Source organism: Chaetura pelagica, unplaced genomic scaffold, assembly GCF_000747805.2.
Source record: "Chaetura pelagica isolate M959 unplaced genomic scaffold, ChaPel_1.0 scaffold265, whole genome shotgun sequence".
NCBI classification, from domain to species: Eukaryota; Metazoa; Chordata; class Aves; order Apodiformes; family Apodidae; genus Chaetura; species Chaetura pelagica.
Window position 1 is genome coordinate 698,823 of NW_009953449.1, and position 15,888 is coordinate 714,710.

Genomic DNA, 15,888 nt, shown 5'->3' on the forward strand with positions numbered 1-15,888 from the left:
GGAAATCCTGGCCTCTGCTGTAGCTACTAAAAGGTTATGAGATACAGCTGGAACCTTCAAGCATGCGCCAAAAAGAACATCTGGCACACTTTTCAGCAAAGCTTTTATTAACATTTGTTAATCCAAAACCACCACCGGCCTGGGATTACCATCAAATATATTACTTCAGGGTGTCTACTTTCGTTTTCAGTAAAATGATCCGTGGCTCAAGCTTGTTAATCTATAAAGATAATGAGGACACTGTAATGGCACAGGCATGCTTGGAGAGGCTCAAATAGATTCTTCTTTGTTGTAAGCACAATTTTCCTTCTTTTTTCCTTGTCTTGTTCAGTTTTGTTGTTTTGTTTTTTTTTCCTTTAGGACAAATTAAATAGATCAGATGAATAAAACAATGGCTTAATCTCTATCCCAGGAGAAGCAAGTAGCTCTACTGTACACCTTACTACAAGTAAATCGTTCTCTATTAATTTTTTTAAGATCTGATATTAATTTCCTTCTCCCAAAGTAAAAAGGTTTGTGTCAAAATGTTTACAGAATATATTACCTAGAGCAATAAAAAGAAAAGCAGCATGAAATATCTATTTAAGCACTCCCTTTTAACAGTTAAAACTTGATCTAATTCTCACACTTGATATCAACATACTGCTGAAGAATTGCTATTTCTAGTAAAAAATCCCACCTAAGGAAGAGAAAAAAAACCCCTCTCATAGATTTATTAGCAGGCAGAGCTTCTCCTCTGCACAGAAGTCAGCACAGCCTCTGCTTTTCCCTATCACAAAACAAGTAACATAAAGACCCCTTGCACCAACAAAGGGAAAAAGTGTTCATAACAAGACTTACGTGGGTACTGCAGCACCTTGGGTGAAATCAAGGCTAGGAGGGCTGTGTTGCTGGGTGCCTGCCTATTGCCAGCCCCGCGCATCCTGGAGAAATAGGTTTTCCTCTTACACAGCTGGAAATCGTCCATAAGGATACCCCTTAGAGCTTTAACCTGGGGAGGAATATGGTACTGCTAAGCTAGGAATAGGAAAAGGAAGAGAGGAGAGGAAGGAAAGCAGGCCTTACTAGAGGGGGTAGAAAGTCAATACTGGAGAGCACGCATACAAAAACCTACCCTGCTTTCACTGCATCCTTTCTGATAACCTTGCACACTTTTGCACTCCCTTGCTCTGACGTTTCATTTTTCTCTAGTTTATCCCCATCCTCACACTCAGTACAAAGAGATGGTCATGTCCAAGGAGCAAACTTGCCCACAGGGAAGCACCACATCACCCCTGTCACTGCCTTCACAGGAGCAGGACACTGAATGTTAGGAAAACAAATGCAACACCAGTCTCTCCATAAATAAATACTCATACCCTTTCAACACATCCCTTTCATGCAAGGCACGCTGTCACAGCCTTTCAGATGGCTTTGCATCTGCAGGATGCCAAAAGGGCCACAAAGCTGCAGCTCCCAGGCCCTCAGGGACAGGTGCCCGGATCTGCAGCGAGTCCTAAAGGGAGGAGAGGCTGCTGCTGCGCCCGCCTGGGGACACAACCTGCCCGCACCCACCTGGGCACTGGGCGACCTGCCGTGGCTCCCTGCACCGTGTGCTCAGGAACAACAGCTCGGAGGGCTCCAAGAGCCCTCTGGACAGCCTGGCACGGAGCCCAGGCCCCCAGCACTGGGTCAGATGGGGCCACGGGGCCGTCACTGCTACAGATTAACCTGGCTCAAAACCTCGACAGCTAAAATAAATGCTATTAAAAAAAAAAAAAAAAGACAGAGCTTATTGTTCTCCAGCTCTCAAATTAATTATTGACCAGGTTTTAAGAAAACATTGTCTCAGATTCAGTAATAAAATCTGCTAGTGGTAACCCTACACAAGAAGGAGCTGAGAGTCAGAATTTCTTGAGAAAATGACTGAGACCTCAGCAGAAAGAGACCTCAGCAGCGCCCTTGAGCCAGGGAGGTGCTCCAGGCAAAGCTGGGAAAGTCCACCAAAAAGAGAGGTCACAAACACAGTGAGAGGAGAAATGTGAGAGAAAATAAGTTGGTGCAGAGAATTAAGTCAATGATCAAGCATGGAAACATCACGGGATCTTCCAACTGGGGAGCCCAGGGCTAAGTTCCCACAGATATGGGCAGAAAGCATCCCTCTTTTCCAGTTGGGAGTGATGTTGTTGAGCTCCCCTGTGCTCCAGAAGCATTCCTCCAGGGCTGGCAGGTGAGCCAGGTTTCACATGATGCTCCTCGGCCTTCCCACAGGCAGGACAGTTTTTCAGCTGCAGGGGAAGAAGGGAAAACTTGTGCAAATGAATCTGTTCTCCTCATGCCTTTTGTTCCAAAGGAAAATACAACCATACAGAAAAACCAATTACCAATTAAAATTACCACTTCACACTTCCTTAATGGTTATGATTTTACTTACAATTGATGGCTATGAGTTTATTAAGGACAGTTAACCCTGTACCCTTCCAGGACAAAAATCAGGCTCTGAGCAGCAGCACATTCTCAGTTCAGACTAGTGGCCTGAGGTATGTGACAAGTTCTGTGTTACACCTCAGCTTACCCACCAGGAACCTAAAGTCTCTCGTGTTTTTTGGGGGTTTTTTTGCTCCCATAGTTCTGTTACTTTTGGGTGTGTGTCACAGGCTAGCCCAGGGCTGAGGGTGTTTTTACACCACCACTCCTCTAACATTCCTCAAACAAGAGTCTCCTTAGCAGAGAGTCTCCTTCCTACAAACAGGAAAACAGTGTAAAACCAGTAAATCTAAAAAGCAAGCAGTACATATCTGCCTTTTAGAAGAGTCTGAGAAGGGTCACGGTAGCCAAAGAGGATGCACTTACATTTACACTGAGTAACATTTTTTCCCCACGATCTAAGACTTCTTCCCCTTTACTGCTTTCTTCTCGGTCAAGACCAGGTTGCTGATGTTTAGCATCTGTGTATTTTGCTCTCTTGTACAAGGAGAGATCGTACTGATCTTACCCCATCGAGGCAAAAGCACAGCCAAAGGTCATTTGGCCCCAGGGACCTGTCCTTGTACAGCTGGATGCTGTGCAAAAGCTGCCACATGGCTGAGGACTCCAACCTCACGTAGGAATTGTCTCGCTCTCCCTTTTGGCAGCCGGGGAGAGCCAGGCACACGCGTTTCCTTCTCCCGTCGGCCGGGACAGCTCATCTTGTTTCACTGTCAGACCAACCCGGAGGCAGGCACTGAAGGGACAAACACAACGGGCTGCATCTCACCGATGTCCCACCCAACCACGGGGCAGGAAAACACACCCTTTGGTGCCGGCAGAGGCTGAGGTTTCCCCAGCCCCTCCGCTCGGCCCCGCGGGCACGTCGGGGCTGCTGCTGCCGAGCGCGGCACCGCCGGGCTGACTCACCCGCAGCTCCTGATGCCATCCCATCCCTCACCCCCGGCAGGATATGGGAAATGTGCCAAGCCTGGCACACCACCGTAAACATACCCCTTTGGGCTGGCTCGGGTGCTTTCACCAGCCCGTCTTAGTTCGGGCCATTGGTAAACGATGATTTGAAGCCGGAAGACCAGAAGCCCCGCCGGTGCAGCTCCTCCCGGGACTTCAGCCTGCTGTGCTGAATAACAACACCTTTTCTTTTTTTTGCTGTTGGTAAAGTGCCAGAGCATGGGTGCCCCGCTTGAACGGAGGTTACCTTTGTGATTCACGGCGTGAATGAGCCCTTAGTGGGCGCAGACAAGAGCGCTGAACGAATCAGGAAACGGCTCTTTCAGGTCTCCTCGCAAGAGGAAGCGAGACCGGAGCTTTGCTGCATTTACAGACAGGGCGTCAGTGAACGCAGTTCCAGGGCAGACGACGGGGGGGGAGGGGAAGAATCCCTTTTCTTTCACCGCGGGTTGGCACACTACCTCGGCACGTACATCGTCTTAAAAGACCCCCCAAAAAAGCATCCCGGCACACCTGTGCTCGGGGCGTCCTTCCCTCCCCCCCCGCCCCCGGAGCTGCTCCTGCCGAGCGAGGCACAAGGGGCTCGCAGGGCGCCCGGGCACGCCCGGCCGAGCGCGGGATGCGGCTCCATTTCAGGTCAAATAAACAGATTACGTCTTCAAAGGCACGCGTGCTGCGCCCTGGAGTCGAGCGAGGGTACTCCAGGTTAAGACTCCCTGTTAGGAGATCAAGCGGGGCACGTAACACCAAATTTAGAAGGCTTTCAGTACGGGAGGTGGTTTGGTCCTGTAGCCTTCACACCGCAATGGCCAAAGGAGGAAGAAATTAGGTCCTCCTCTTGAGGATATTCTTATACTCATGCATACCATTGCTGATCTCACTGCTACCTCAAAACGCACCGAGCAGGACCCCGAGGCAAGACAAGGTGCTCACGCACAGCCCTGCAGTGCTTACCTGCACAGCAGTCTCAGGGCTGCAGGCCACCTTCCTTGGGTAGCCTGCTGACCCCGAGTGGGAAAGGACAACAGCAACAGACTTCCTGACACAGCATCTACCCTCTGCCAGAAAGGGCACAGCAAGCAACCCATCTTGTTACTTCGTGGGGCTGCCTCGTGGGCTTCAGGTTAGTATTGCTGAACCAGATCTGGACACTCAGACTACACATAAAGCACATCCTCCAGCTTTAGTCTCTACCAAATTAACTTACTGAGTCTCGTGCAGGTTTATGTTCACACTACAAACAAAAAAAGAAGCTCCCTGGCCAAACTGTGCCATTGCCCCCACTGTTGTTTTCATAGTGGGCACAAAGTCTCTGGGATAGTCTGAGCGCAGCTCGTGTGAGTCTGGGCCTGGCTATTCCCAGGCACGTGGCAGCAACACTCCTGGGGTCTACCCTCCTCTCTCCAGAAGATCCAGCAAAGCTTGCCAATAACAAGATCATGATTCAGAAACTGTGCCTGGTGATGGAACACCACATCCAGGTCTCCTCCCATGATTGGCTTTACATGTTAATTGTTAAATTTAGACCTTTCAACACATTCCCAGAAAAAGGCCAAAAGGAACCAAGACAGCCTGACAACTTAGTCTGATGCAGGTAGTGTAGCTCCATTTCCCATGCAGAAAGGTATTTTTAGAGGTGACCAGCTGTGAGACACCCTGAGCCCAGCTTTAATCACCAATGCCATGGCTACCACTAAGACCAGCTTGAAAACATGGCTGTAAGACAGCAGCATTCTAGTAGAACCCATGAACTTGAAGATGAAAATTCAGATCAGACTTCAGCCTTTAATCAGAGATGGCCAGTAATAAATTTCACTGACATGAAACAGGAGAAAACAAAAATTTTATTTTATCCCAGTGCTGCTTCTACAGAGACCCTGAGAAACCTGTCAGCTTCAGCCAATTTAAGGACCATTGTTATTCAATTAGAAACATCTTTTTTTTTTCTGCTAAAACATCATCTGCTTTGTAGTTGTTTACAAGGAAAACCTTTGATAACAACAAGCAGCTTTTGTACCTGTCAAAACCACTCCACAGTGGGGCTGACCTAGCCAGCCACCAGGCCATCCAGGTGCAACAACAGACCCTGCTTTGAGATGCTAAATCCAGGAAGGTCCCAGAGGGAAGTTCTGCAGGTGTCCCCAGCATGCCTGAAGAGCCAAAACCCTCCTTTATCAATAGCAGTTTGTTATCATAAAACTGGTTTTACAAGGAGTTTGGGATTTATGGGAAGGTATGGAAATAACCTTTACAAAACAAAACAAAAAAAAAAGGAAAAAGAAATGCACGCAGCAGGTGCTCATATTTGTTCTGAAGCAGATGTGCTTACACTGAAATTTTCTGCCAGGGCTGATGAACAGAGGAGCAGCAAGCCCTTCAGAGTCCCAGGGTATTCCTTCCTCTAGGTCTAAAATAAGATTCCCTCCACATCAAATTTGCTCTTCATTGCACTGCAGTTACAGCGCTCTGAGGGTGACACATGCAATGAAGAATGCACCAAAACATTTCAATTGCAACCTCTGTTAGCAAGTCTGTGTTTGGGGCCTTCTACAGGTTAGGAGTCTAACCTAGATTTTTGCCACCACGACCTGTGGCAAAAGACTGTGTCTTCACTCAAGGTCGCAAGATTGTGCCCATTTACCTGGGCTAAGAGGATTGTTCCAGGTTGGTGATGCTCCTTCTAGCAAAGGTAGAGGCTACGCTGTTCACTTCTACTCAGACAACATATTACCTACAGGAACTGCCATCCCAGCATTGAGGGCTGCACAGGCCAACTTGATGATCTCCAGTTCTATAATTTTCACACGCTGCAGAGATTAAAGACGGTGTTTTCAAGGAAGAGCCCTGCAACCTGGCCCCAGCACATCTGCTACCAGCCACTATGGCAGAGGCTGCTGAGATGAGAACCCTATTTCTGCAGTTGCACAGAATCCAGTTACCAAGCTGACAGGGTTTGGGTGACAGGATGACCAAACTGTTGATGTGAAACTTGGGTGGGGAATATGTTTTCAGCTTACGCTGTAATACCCACAGGCAATGTCTGACAAAAGATAACACATGCATGCAGAAATTAGTTCTGTGCTTCTGTGTATGTGTACATATGTACATCTATGTATGAACAGTGGTCTATGGCTCTCCTGTTCCTCATTAGGAGAGTTTGTGCCAAGTGAGCTGAACTCTCTTGCACTCTTACCAACACAAAGACTTTTTAAATTTCCTGTACTCGTAAAAAAACCAGAAGACATAAGGGAAGGATTTCAGTTGCTCACATTTTGGCACCATCTCCTCATCATGTGTGTATGCAGGTGCTTGAAGGAAGTAATTTCCTGCTACATAAAAGCATTCCGTTTTGCTGTCTATCACTTGGGAAATTTTTAAGCAGTGGTGTAAATATGCAGTATGAAGATGTGATCAAGTAAAAAGCATTTAAGTCAAGTGATACTTATTTAACCCAGGATTTAAAAAAAAATGCACACACATATGTAAGCAAAGACTAAAAAGCTGTTGTGTTTGAATGAACATTAGCTAATGAAAGTCACTGGACCTGAAAAATCTCACTTTGCTCTCACAGGCAGTAAAGAGAAACAGAATAACAAAAACTGCAACAATAAGGAGAATGAAGGAAGCACATTTTGGTGGAGTCTAGGGGTGAAAATACCTGAATTACCAAGCAATCATGCTCTTAGATAACAATGTGGCATAGGCCAAATATTACTGAAAAAAATACAAACATCTAAAGTTGTATTAATTTCCTCTAGGATATGAGAATGCCTAAGTGAAGGACTATCTTTAAGGGAAGAAACAAATCTATGCTGGTTTTGCAAGAGCAGTGTAAGAGAGCAGTTACAGACAGGTATGACCAATATTTCTCAAGTTTCCTTTCCACGATTGACAAAAACTCTACTTTGATCCTCCCAAGCCTGTTTGAACTATGTTGGTGAATTTAAAGTAAAAACCAAAACAACACACCCCCCAAATCTCACACAAGACCTCTGCTCCCTTTGCTAAATCAACACCCATCTTTCCAGCCCAAAACAATCTTAAGAACATACACTTATCACATTGGGAGATACTGTTCTTCTGCCTGAGGCAACCACATGCCTTATGCCTGTACTGAAAAAGAGTTGGCCATTTCATAATGCCCACACAGACTGGTATTCGCATTGCCAAGGCCTGATTGTTTTTCCCTAAAAGTCTGCAGAACATACACAGCAGGAAAATCTTAATGAAGAAATAACAAACATTTTTAAAGGTTTACTTGCTTTGTATTTTCTTCCCTGTTTCTTTTAGAAAGTCAATATATTCTACAAGTACACATGTAATTCCATCCTTCCCCCATTCCTCATAATCACCAATTATTTCAGGAACATTTAAGACTCATCAACACAGCTTTAAATGCTCCAAGCTACTTGGATTACAGTAACTAGTGAAGCATCATGCCCCAAAAGAGAAACTCATGGAAATGGCAACAGATGCTGAAAGGGTTTTATTGTGCAAAGATTTCAAAATGCTGGAAATCCTTTTATATTTCCCTTCACTTCACTTTTCCTTCCCCTCCCCTGGCTGGAAATAAGGAAACAGCCAAGTTATTCTATAGCTGGTTCCCACCACCATCATGTTCTGGTTCCCATTGAGCTGTGCATTCAAGCAAAAACAAGAACAAACATCAACAGCTCCATTCCCATCCATCTACTAGACAGGAACTCACAGATGCTTCATTATATACCTCCTGCTGGCACTGATGAGGCAGAAGATTTATACAGAAAGGAGGGGGAGACTCAGACAAAACACAAGAGTCATTGTAATTGTTCTGGTTCATAATTCTATTAGCTAATGTTAGCCAAAACATCATGCCACTTTAAGCTTTTCCTCAGTGTTAAAAAATACAGACATTGTCAACAGTATGTTGAGACCCTTTCAGGGACTGTGCACATGTCACATACATAAGCTTAAAGAAGACAGAAGGAGGGGAAAAAACAGGACCATTTTGTGTAACTGGAATTTTATTTTATATATAAATAGTAACAGGAGACTGAAGAATTTTGAGACTTGCTACTTGCAATGCTGATTCTGCAACAGGACAAGTGTGGGCAGACTTGAGTTCCACTGCAGAACTGAGGACAAGATCTCAAGGCTCATCTGAAATATGTAATGTACTTTCACAGATTCCATACCAGATGCCCAAGCAACACATCGTCAGTCTTTTCAGAGGCAGAAGGCTGATTAGTCACATTCAAAAATCAAAAGGGTTCCAATGGTCTTCCTCTTTTTCTTGGGAAGTTGTTGCTCGTATCTATATTTTTTGTTGACCTATAACCAAGGAAAGGGCACAGAGAATAGGGGGAAAAGGGAGGGAGAAAGCAGAATTAAGTATCACAGGCCTTTTTTCTCCATTGTCAAAGTGCAGCTAAAAATAGTCCCTCAAATAGATTTCATCACCTGGCCACATCAAAGAAAATTCTCCATACCAACTGACTTCTAGTAAAGAGACTTAACTCTTCATATTACTGACATTACAGCAGTAATGATTAATCCTAAATAACTCAATTCCTCTAGTTGAACTGTATGGAAATATAAAAGAGAAAAAGCACTTCACAGCAGCAAGATACCAACTGCAATCTTACGTAATAAACCAACTTTCTCACAAATAATTGTTTTTAATTCCCATCAAACACATTTTTTCCTAATCTCACTTAATCTCATGAAAAGCTAGGGTAATTTAACTCAAAGAAATGGATTTACATAAACAGAGAACCCAAACAGAGTGAAAATGAGATGTGCTGTATTCATGGAAAAACACAAAGCCATGGCGCTTCCATGCAACTCTTCAGCACAACAGCTGCGTAACATTAAAGCTTGCTTCTCCCACAAGGGGATGTGGTTTGAGCTGTAGTTTGCATATAATTATAGATGACAGACTACAATAAAGAAGGTGCATTGCTGCTGTTTTTTGCAATGGAGAAATATGTTACTGTCTCCAACCCAAAGTGACTTTGCCCTTGGCTGACCATTGTCAATTCAGAGACCCATGCTGTAGCAAATCTTTATAAGGAAAATGAGATTGTATTTATTTTAGTAACCAGATTCAACCAGGAACAGTTGAAAATACAGTGAGACTCTTAGGACTGATCTCATTCAGAATAAACAAATGTGCCTTTTCAAAAATCACAGCAGTGTTCTCCAGCCTTTGGGATCACCCAAATCCAACAAAACATCTGGATTTGGGTATGGAGTTAAACAACTGGGTTTGATTTCAAGCAGAAGTAACAAACTGCCACCCCCGCAGAACAGCTGAAAACTGATACTGAACTGAACTTTCACCATTTGGTTGCTTTAGGTCAAAAAGATTTATGGATCTCCTCCAGAAACACGTGGCAAAAGAAGCAGATTTCAAAACCAGCAGCATCTAGGTACTTTAAGCACATGAGCAATTATCTAAACTCCTTAAAAAGAAAGACCAGGACATCTGATACAGCAGCTGTTAATGAGGTTTTCCTCAAAACTTATATAGCTTGAGTATATTTATGATTAAAATCTCGAAGATACCAACTTCAGTGGAACTCTTCCTCAGATCTTTTGTTCCTTTCCTTCCACCTATCCCTCTTAAAAAGAATGTACCTTCAGCAACAAGCACTAGCATTTAAAAAAGTGAATAATGACCTACCAGAAATTACTTTCACACATAAGAAATGGTAAAAGAAAATAAAAGCTATTTATGGGTTTCTGTTTGTAACAAACCTTGATATTTGTACAGTATCCCACATATATAAACAAAAGATCAATTTTCCTGGTATTTTATAATTTAGTGGCTCTGTCCTAATTCACAATAAGCATAATATTTTAGAGAAGTTTTTCTTCCTCTTGATTCTCCTGGGTATCTTTACTTAAAACAAAACTGTTCTTCCGAATTACTTTTTTTTTCTTTTTCTTTTACATTGCTATTTTATGAAATATTTGAAAAGCACCTATTCTTAAAGACTTTATATTCACATGCCTGAAGGAAAAACTAATGTACTCAATAAATCAGCCAACATACACCTTTTGGCCCTTGTGAGAATTAGCTATAGCAATCAAAAATACATTAAGGGAAACACGACATTCCAAATTAGTTTTGCTTTTAAAGCTAACCATGTAACAGTGGAACGGTGTAACAGGGTGCTTCATCACATCTGCAAACATTTGTGACTGGTGATGATGCATGGAAGAAAAAAATGTTGCAGTTTTCTAAATCTGAACTCTATTTACACAGTTGGCAGTTCAGAAAAAAGGGATTTTACTGGTGAGTAGAACACTGAATAAAAAAAATGAGAAATCCCAACATTTGCAAGTATTACTTTCTGACAAAAAACAAGTCTTTGACATAATGTGAAAATAATATAGGGCAAACACAAGCAACCAGAAAACATGTTGAGAAAAGGCATCCCTTATCAACTGATGACAGAGCAGACTGTCATATTTTGTATTAAATTATGTGAAATTATATTATCATTAGTAATAATAAACCTCAAATACAGAGCAAATTTTGTCCTATGAAACTGAACCATCTTTAAAAAGCTGAGAATGTGTTTTTGTTTTGCTTTTCTAGAAACTGGAACAATCACAGAACTTGCTTGAGTTTAGAAAGCAGTCCAGTGGCCAAGTCAGAAACAGAACTGGCAGTTTCTGGCTCTGGGAACTGGGAAAGGCTGCCTCCATTTCTTCCATCATTCGTTCCCAACTGATGAAGCACATCTTGTTAGGGAGGTGCTCCACATGAAAGGTCAGACACATGATGGACTGTTACAGGCTGTAAGATAATGCTGCACTCTGGCACTAACAAATCTTTAAACACATCAGTAGGAAAGAGGTTGACTTCCCCTCCTTCATACATGCACAGGTGGGACAAAGGTGGCAAAGAGGTTTTTGGTATGCATGGCAGAAATGAGAAGGGAAGAAAGAAAAAAAAACAACCACCCCAAAACAACCAATGCTAACAAGGTTTTGCTAAATGAACTTGGAACCTTTGGAGGTGACATACATTTATGTGCTATGCTCTAAAGATGAAGAATTTAGGTAAGCTAAAGTGTTAAGGGCACACATACTCTTGACCAATGTTAAGATTAATAAAATTATTACCTCTCTGCTCTTCTTTGTTCATCAATATGAAGAAAATTACAAGTCAAACTTGCAAACATTCAGCTTTGCCAGGTTATTTTGCTACAGTAGCTACATACTGTTATCAGTCTTTATCCTTTACCTGTTTGATTCCAAGTGATCTGGTGTTTTACTTCTGGGCTTGCTCTCCATTTGAAGCAGCATGGATTTCCAGTGGGCTGCCACCATCTGCATCACCCTTGAGAAGGGAAAAAAACACAGAAAATTTCAAGTGAGGCAACACATGATTAATGTTTCTGCCAGAACAGAAACACTCTTCAAAAGCTGGAACAAAAACTTCTTGCAAAATCAAGTGGTTGATGAGATTAATTCAGTATAATATACTCAAATATGATCTTCTCCCAAACAGTTTATAGATTTTAGTCTTCCTGTAGTTAGATGAGTAATTAAAGGATTTGAAAGAACAAGTAGTTCAACAGAAATGTTTTAATTGACTCATTTTGTCTGCACTAATAGCAGAGGATGAATTCCCACAGAGTAGTTTGCATCTCTGAATTCTGCGTGGATTTATACAATAGGTCTCTTTTAGAACATATGCTTTGAGAGAGTGTTCTCACACTTTCCCCAAAATAAGTGATAGAAATCAAAGAACGAAGAGAAGCTTGTTAGAGCGCCGGGTCTATTTGCCAAGTATGCTATAACAAACAGGCATTTGATTATAGTTTTAAATACATATCAATTAAAAAAATACTTAAAGGGCCACACATGGCTAGGAGACTGAAACACATGATATAAAAGAACAGGCTGAGAGATGTGGGTCTGTTAAGCTTGGAGAAAACCAGACAAAGGGGAAACCTAATTGCTATCCACAGTTCCTTAACAGGCATTTACACATTTGGAAGAGCTAGGCCCTTCTCAGAGGTTCACGAGCACAGCAAATTTCTGTTAGATCTAAGGGGACACAGGGGAAAAATAATATATCATACCACTGATGAAGTACTGAAGCACGTTATCCAGAGAACTTTTTGAAACTCCAGGCTTGGAAATATTCAGCACTTGAATGCACAAGCCCTAAGACACCAAATCTAACTTCAAAGCTATCTCTGCTTTGAACAGGGGGTTAGATGAAACAATCAGAGGTCACACCCAGCCTCAAATATTCTTAAATCCTACATGTGAAAACTGAATGGCATTTTGTTTTTATTCTGAAAACTTGTTTTTACCAATGTGAGTTAAATGTGAAAATGTATCAAAAGAAGCCAGAAGAGACCGGAAAACAAACATTTCACAGGATGGGTCAAATTTATGTCCCAGTACCAATTACACACAATGAATAAGGCACTGAGTCTATGAGACCCTGCATATGCTGCACTGGAGATATGGACTCAATACATCAAGATTCAATTACAAAGATAACTCTTAAATTTCTTATTCAAAAATGCCTAGCAAGACTAAAGGGTAATTTTTTCCAAAACCCATTTTGTTTTGATCACTACCCCAGACGTTTCATAGTATAGGAAATCACATCCACAAACCACACCTATTTCCAAATAATCATCTACTCTGTAATTTTCCTGTTCAGGAACTTGTAAGTTATGACATTTTACTACAATTTATAATGAATGATCTGATTCATGATGCCTCATCTCAGGAATTGCTCAATCCTGAGCATATGAACTAAAACTAAGTTGTTCACAGAGAGTTCTATGTTTTTCCACTTCCTTGTTTTAACTTGTAAAAAGCAAACCCCATCTAGGTAAGGTGAAAACAAACCAACCCAAAGGAACAACATACAGACAAATGTACAGGAGAAGTGTCTTGCTCAGTTCCCTTGTTTCTCTAAGCTCAGTAGATTTCCACACAGAGCCTGTCTTCACTAGATCTATTAAGCCAGAGTTATTTAATTCAAGCCACTCCACTGCTAAACCTTCATTCCCTCGCACAAACTCATTTGCTGAATAGCAAAGAAGCTCTTTTAATGCCACCCGCTGTGTATGCTCACTACTTAAACAGTAAGCCTGAGTGAGACTGATCAAGTAGTAATATGGGTAAACCAGAAAAGAACATCCTTTGAGCTGGCACAAGAAATAAACACACCTAATCTTACAAGAAAGCGTTGAAGTCCTCTAGTCACACTCAAAACTAGATCAGAAGCAAAAAATGTGTTTAGATCAATGACCCAGAAGACAGACCTCCTCTGGGCCATGATACCCTCTCATAATTAGAAGTAGGCACACATTCAAGATGGTATTTTTATTTTCTGGATTGACAAAACCACTCCATAAGGTATCTGGGTGGCCAGAGGAGTTCAGCCAAGCTCTATTCCAAAGCAGAAGGTGAAACATTTTGCAGTATTCATACATATCTGACAGCTTCAGCTGAGAGGTGACAGGTAAGAAATCTCCATAACACATTAATTAGTAAAACCTTCAATACATTGGGATTCTATGGGAGTAGAAGAAATATTAAAACATAATTATTTGAAATTTAAAATAAGGGAACTGTACACAATGCTTTTTGAAAGGTTTCAGTCAAGTGATTAAGACACACGCTAACTTAGCTCGCAGTATCTAACAGAGATACATTGAGACCTCAATACGAAATGACAAACTTAAAAAGAAAAACAAAAAACAAACACAAAAAACCCCCCTCACAACCAACCATGATTTCTGCAAAACTCTCCTTTGCTTATGGAAAACTCTTGAAAGGTAGAGTCTGGCCACCAGAAAAAAAAAATAACAGCTGCAAAAGAAAAACAAAGGCTCATCTGTGCTCACAGATGAATAATTTACCTTTTCTTCTGTTTGCAATGCATTGCTTAGAATAAAGAGAACTTCACTAGCTTATCTTCTCATCCTCCCCTGTCAATCAATAACTTATTTTCCATCTTCTTGTTTTAGCTGAGCTTGACCTCAACTCTCTTAGCAATAGCACTTTCAAAAGTTTCAAGAGTTTCAAACACTTAGTAAAAGCACTTTAAAAAATTACTCTTAAGTTGCCCTAAAAAGCTCAACTTTTTCTGGATTAGATTATGTCTTTCCCACATCTAACACATTTAAATTCACCACGGCCCACACTAAGGATCCAATCCAAAAGAAGTATTAATTTTTACAAGTTTTACTCTGTTGTTGTTCATACTACCAAGCAATAAAAGCAGAGTGTATGACAGGGAACAGGATTTCCTGTCAGAAGTAGGTGTTTATCTTTTAGTTCAGAAGACCAACTTTTATTTGTCTGTTCAGAAGCTACTGAAGACAAGTCCTACAAGTATTTACTGTAGAAAGAAGCTCTCATCTGCTTACGTTGTGTTCTAAACTTGTGCTCACAACACAAGTGACTTTACAAACTCCGCTCTTAAAACACAATTTAAGGTTTGCTACAGTAATTATCCATGATGCTTATGGTAAAGCTCCCCAGTCAACACCACAACTTCCACCAGAGCTTTCGGGTGAGCAAAATCCAGGTCCACAGTTTCCTTGATGCTTGTTCTAAGCAAGCACAGGAAACAAGTACCCAAAGCTGGGCAGTCTTTGCACTTGCAAGCACTCTTGTCATCAGCTAGCAATTAGTAAAACACCCAGAGATAGTTATATAGATAAAGCTATATTTTTATATGTGTAATGAATATATATGTAGGTTTAAAATATGTTAACACATATTGTGTTAGTAAGTGATAGACAGTTTCTTTCAATAGACCAGGCAGGAATGAAAACCTAACAATAGGCTGCAAGAGTTTATCTCAATATCTGAAGCTGTTTAAACAACCAAATGAGAGACCACAAGAAAAAAAATACCTTTTTTTTTTCTGCAAGATTTTGTTACTGACTGGACCAGAGTGAAAGAGAGCACACATGTGAAGAAAGGCACAAGACCTGATTTCTAGTGCTGCTCTGTTTTTTCAGATTTCAGTCACTTCAGTAAAAGCAATGAGTGCCCAATTCAGTGTTGGAGGAAGATAAAGCATCCAGAATAGCTGAAAATACATCAGAAGGCTTTGAGGGGTATAAGGACAAGACGAAGTGAGAACTCACTGGATAAAACAATTTTTCTATGGTTTCAGTACTTATTAGCTCTCTGGTTGGAACAAAACCTGGGTTTAAGTGACCTGGTGGTATAGTACATGCCCTTGTCACTTGAAGACTAAGTCATTACAGTATGAGAGAGAACAACTCCACAGCCCAATACAACAGTGCAAATTACAGAGGTATCAAAACCAGAAGCAGAAGAGGAAGGGCAAAATGAAAATAAACCTTGAATCAGCTGACTGACAAACGATCTCAATTTTTAGAAACTTACAAAGTGGTATGTTTTGAACTGTGGCTCTGAAATACTGATCTTTAAGCAGTTTTCTGTGAGTAAATTATAATCCTTTGTATG

The 15,888-nt window shown here is 41.6% G+C and overlaps 1 protein-coding gene across 1 annotated transcript in view; it reads right to left on the bottom strand.

Moving 5' to 3' along the window:
* Window positions 1-11,680: 11,680 nt before the first annotated feature.
* APOO (apolipoprotein O) overlaps window positions 11,681-15,888 on the bottom strand; it is a 38,787-nt gene continuing 34,579 nt past the window's right edge. The window contains exon 8 of the mRNA XM_009998497.1: window positions 11,681-11,749. Coding sequence (XP_009996799.1) covers window positions 11,681-11,749 — 69 coding nt within the window. The remainder of the gene's footprint in view (window positions 11,750-15,888) is intronic.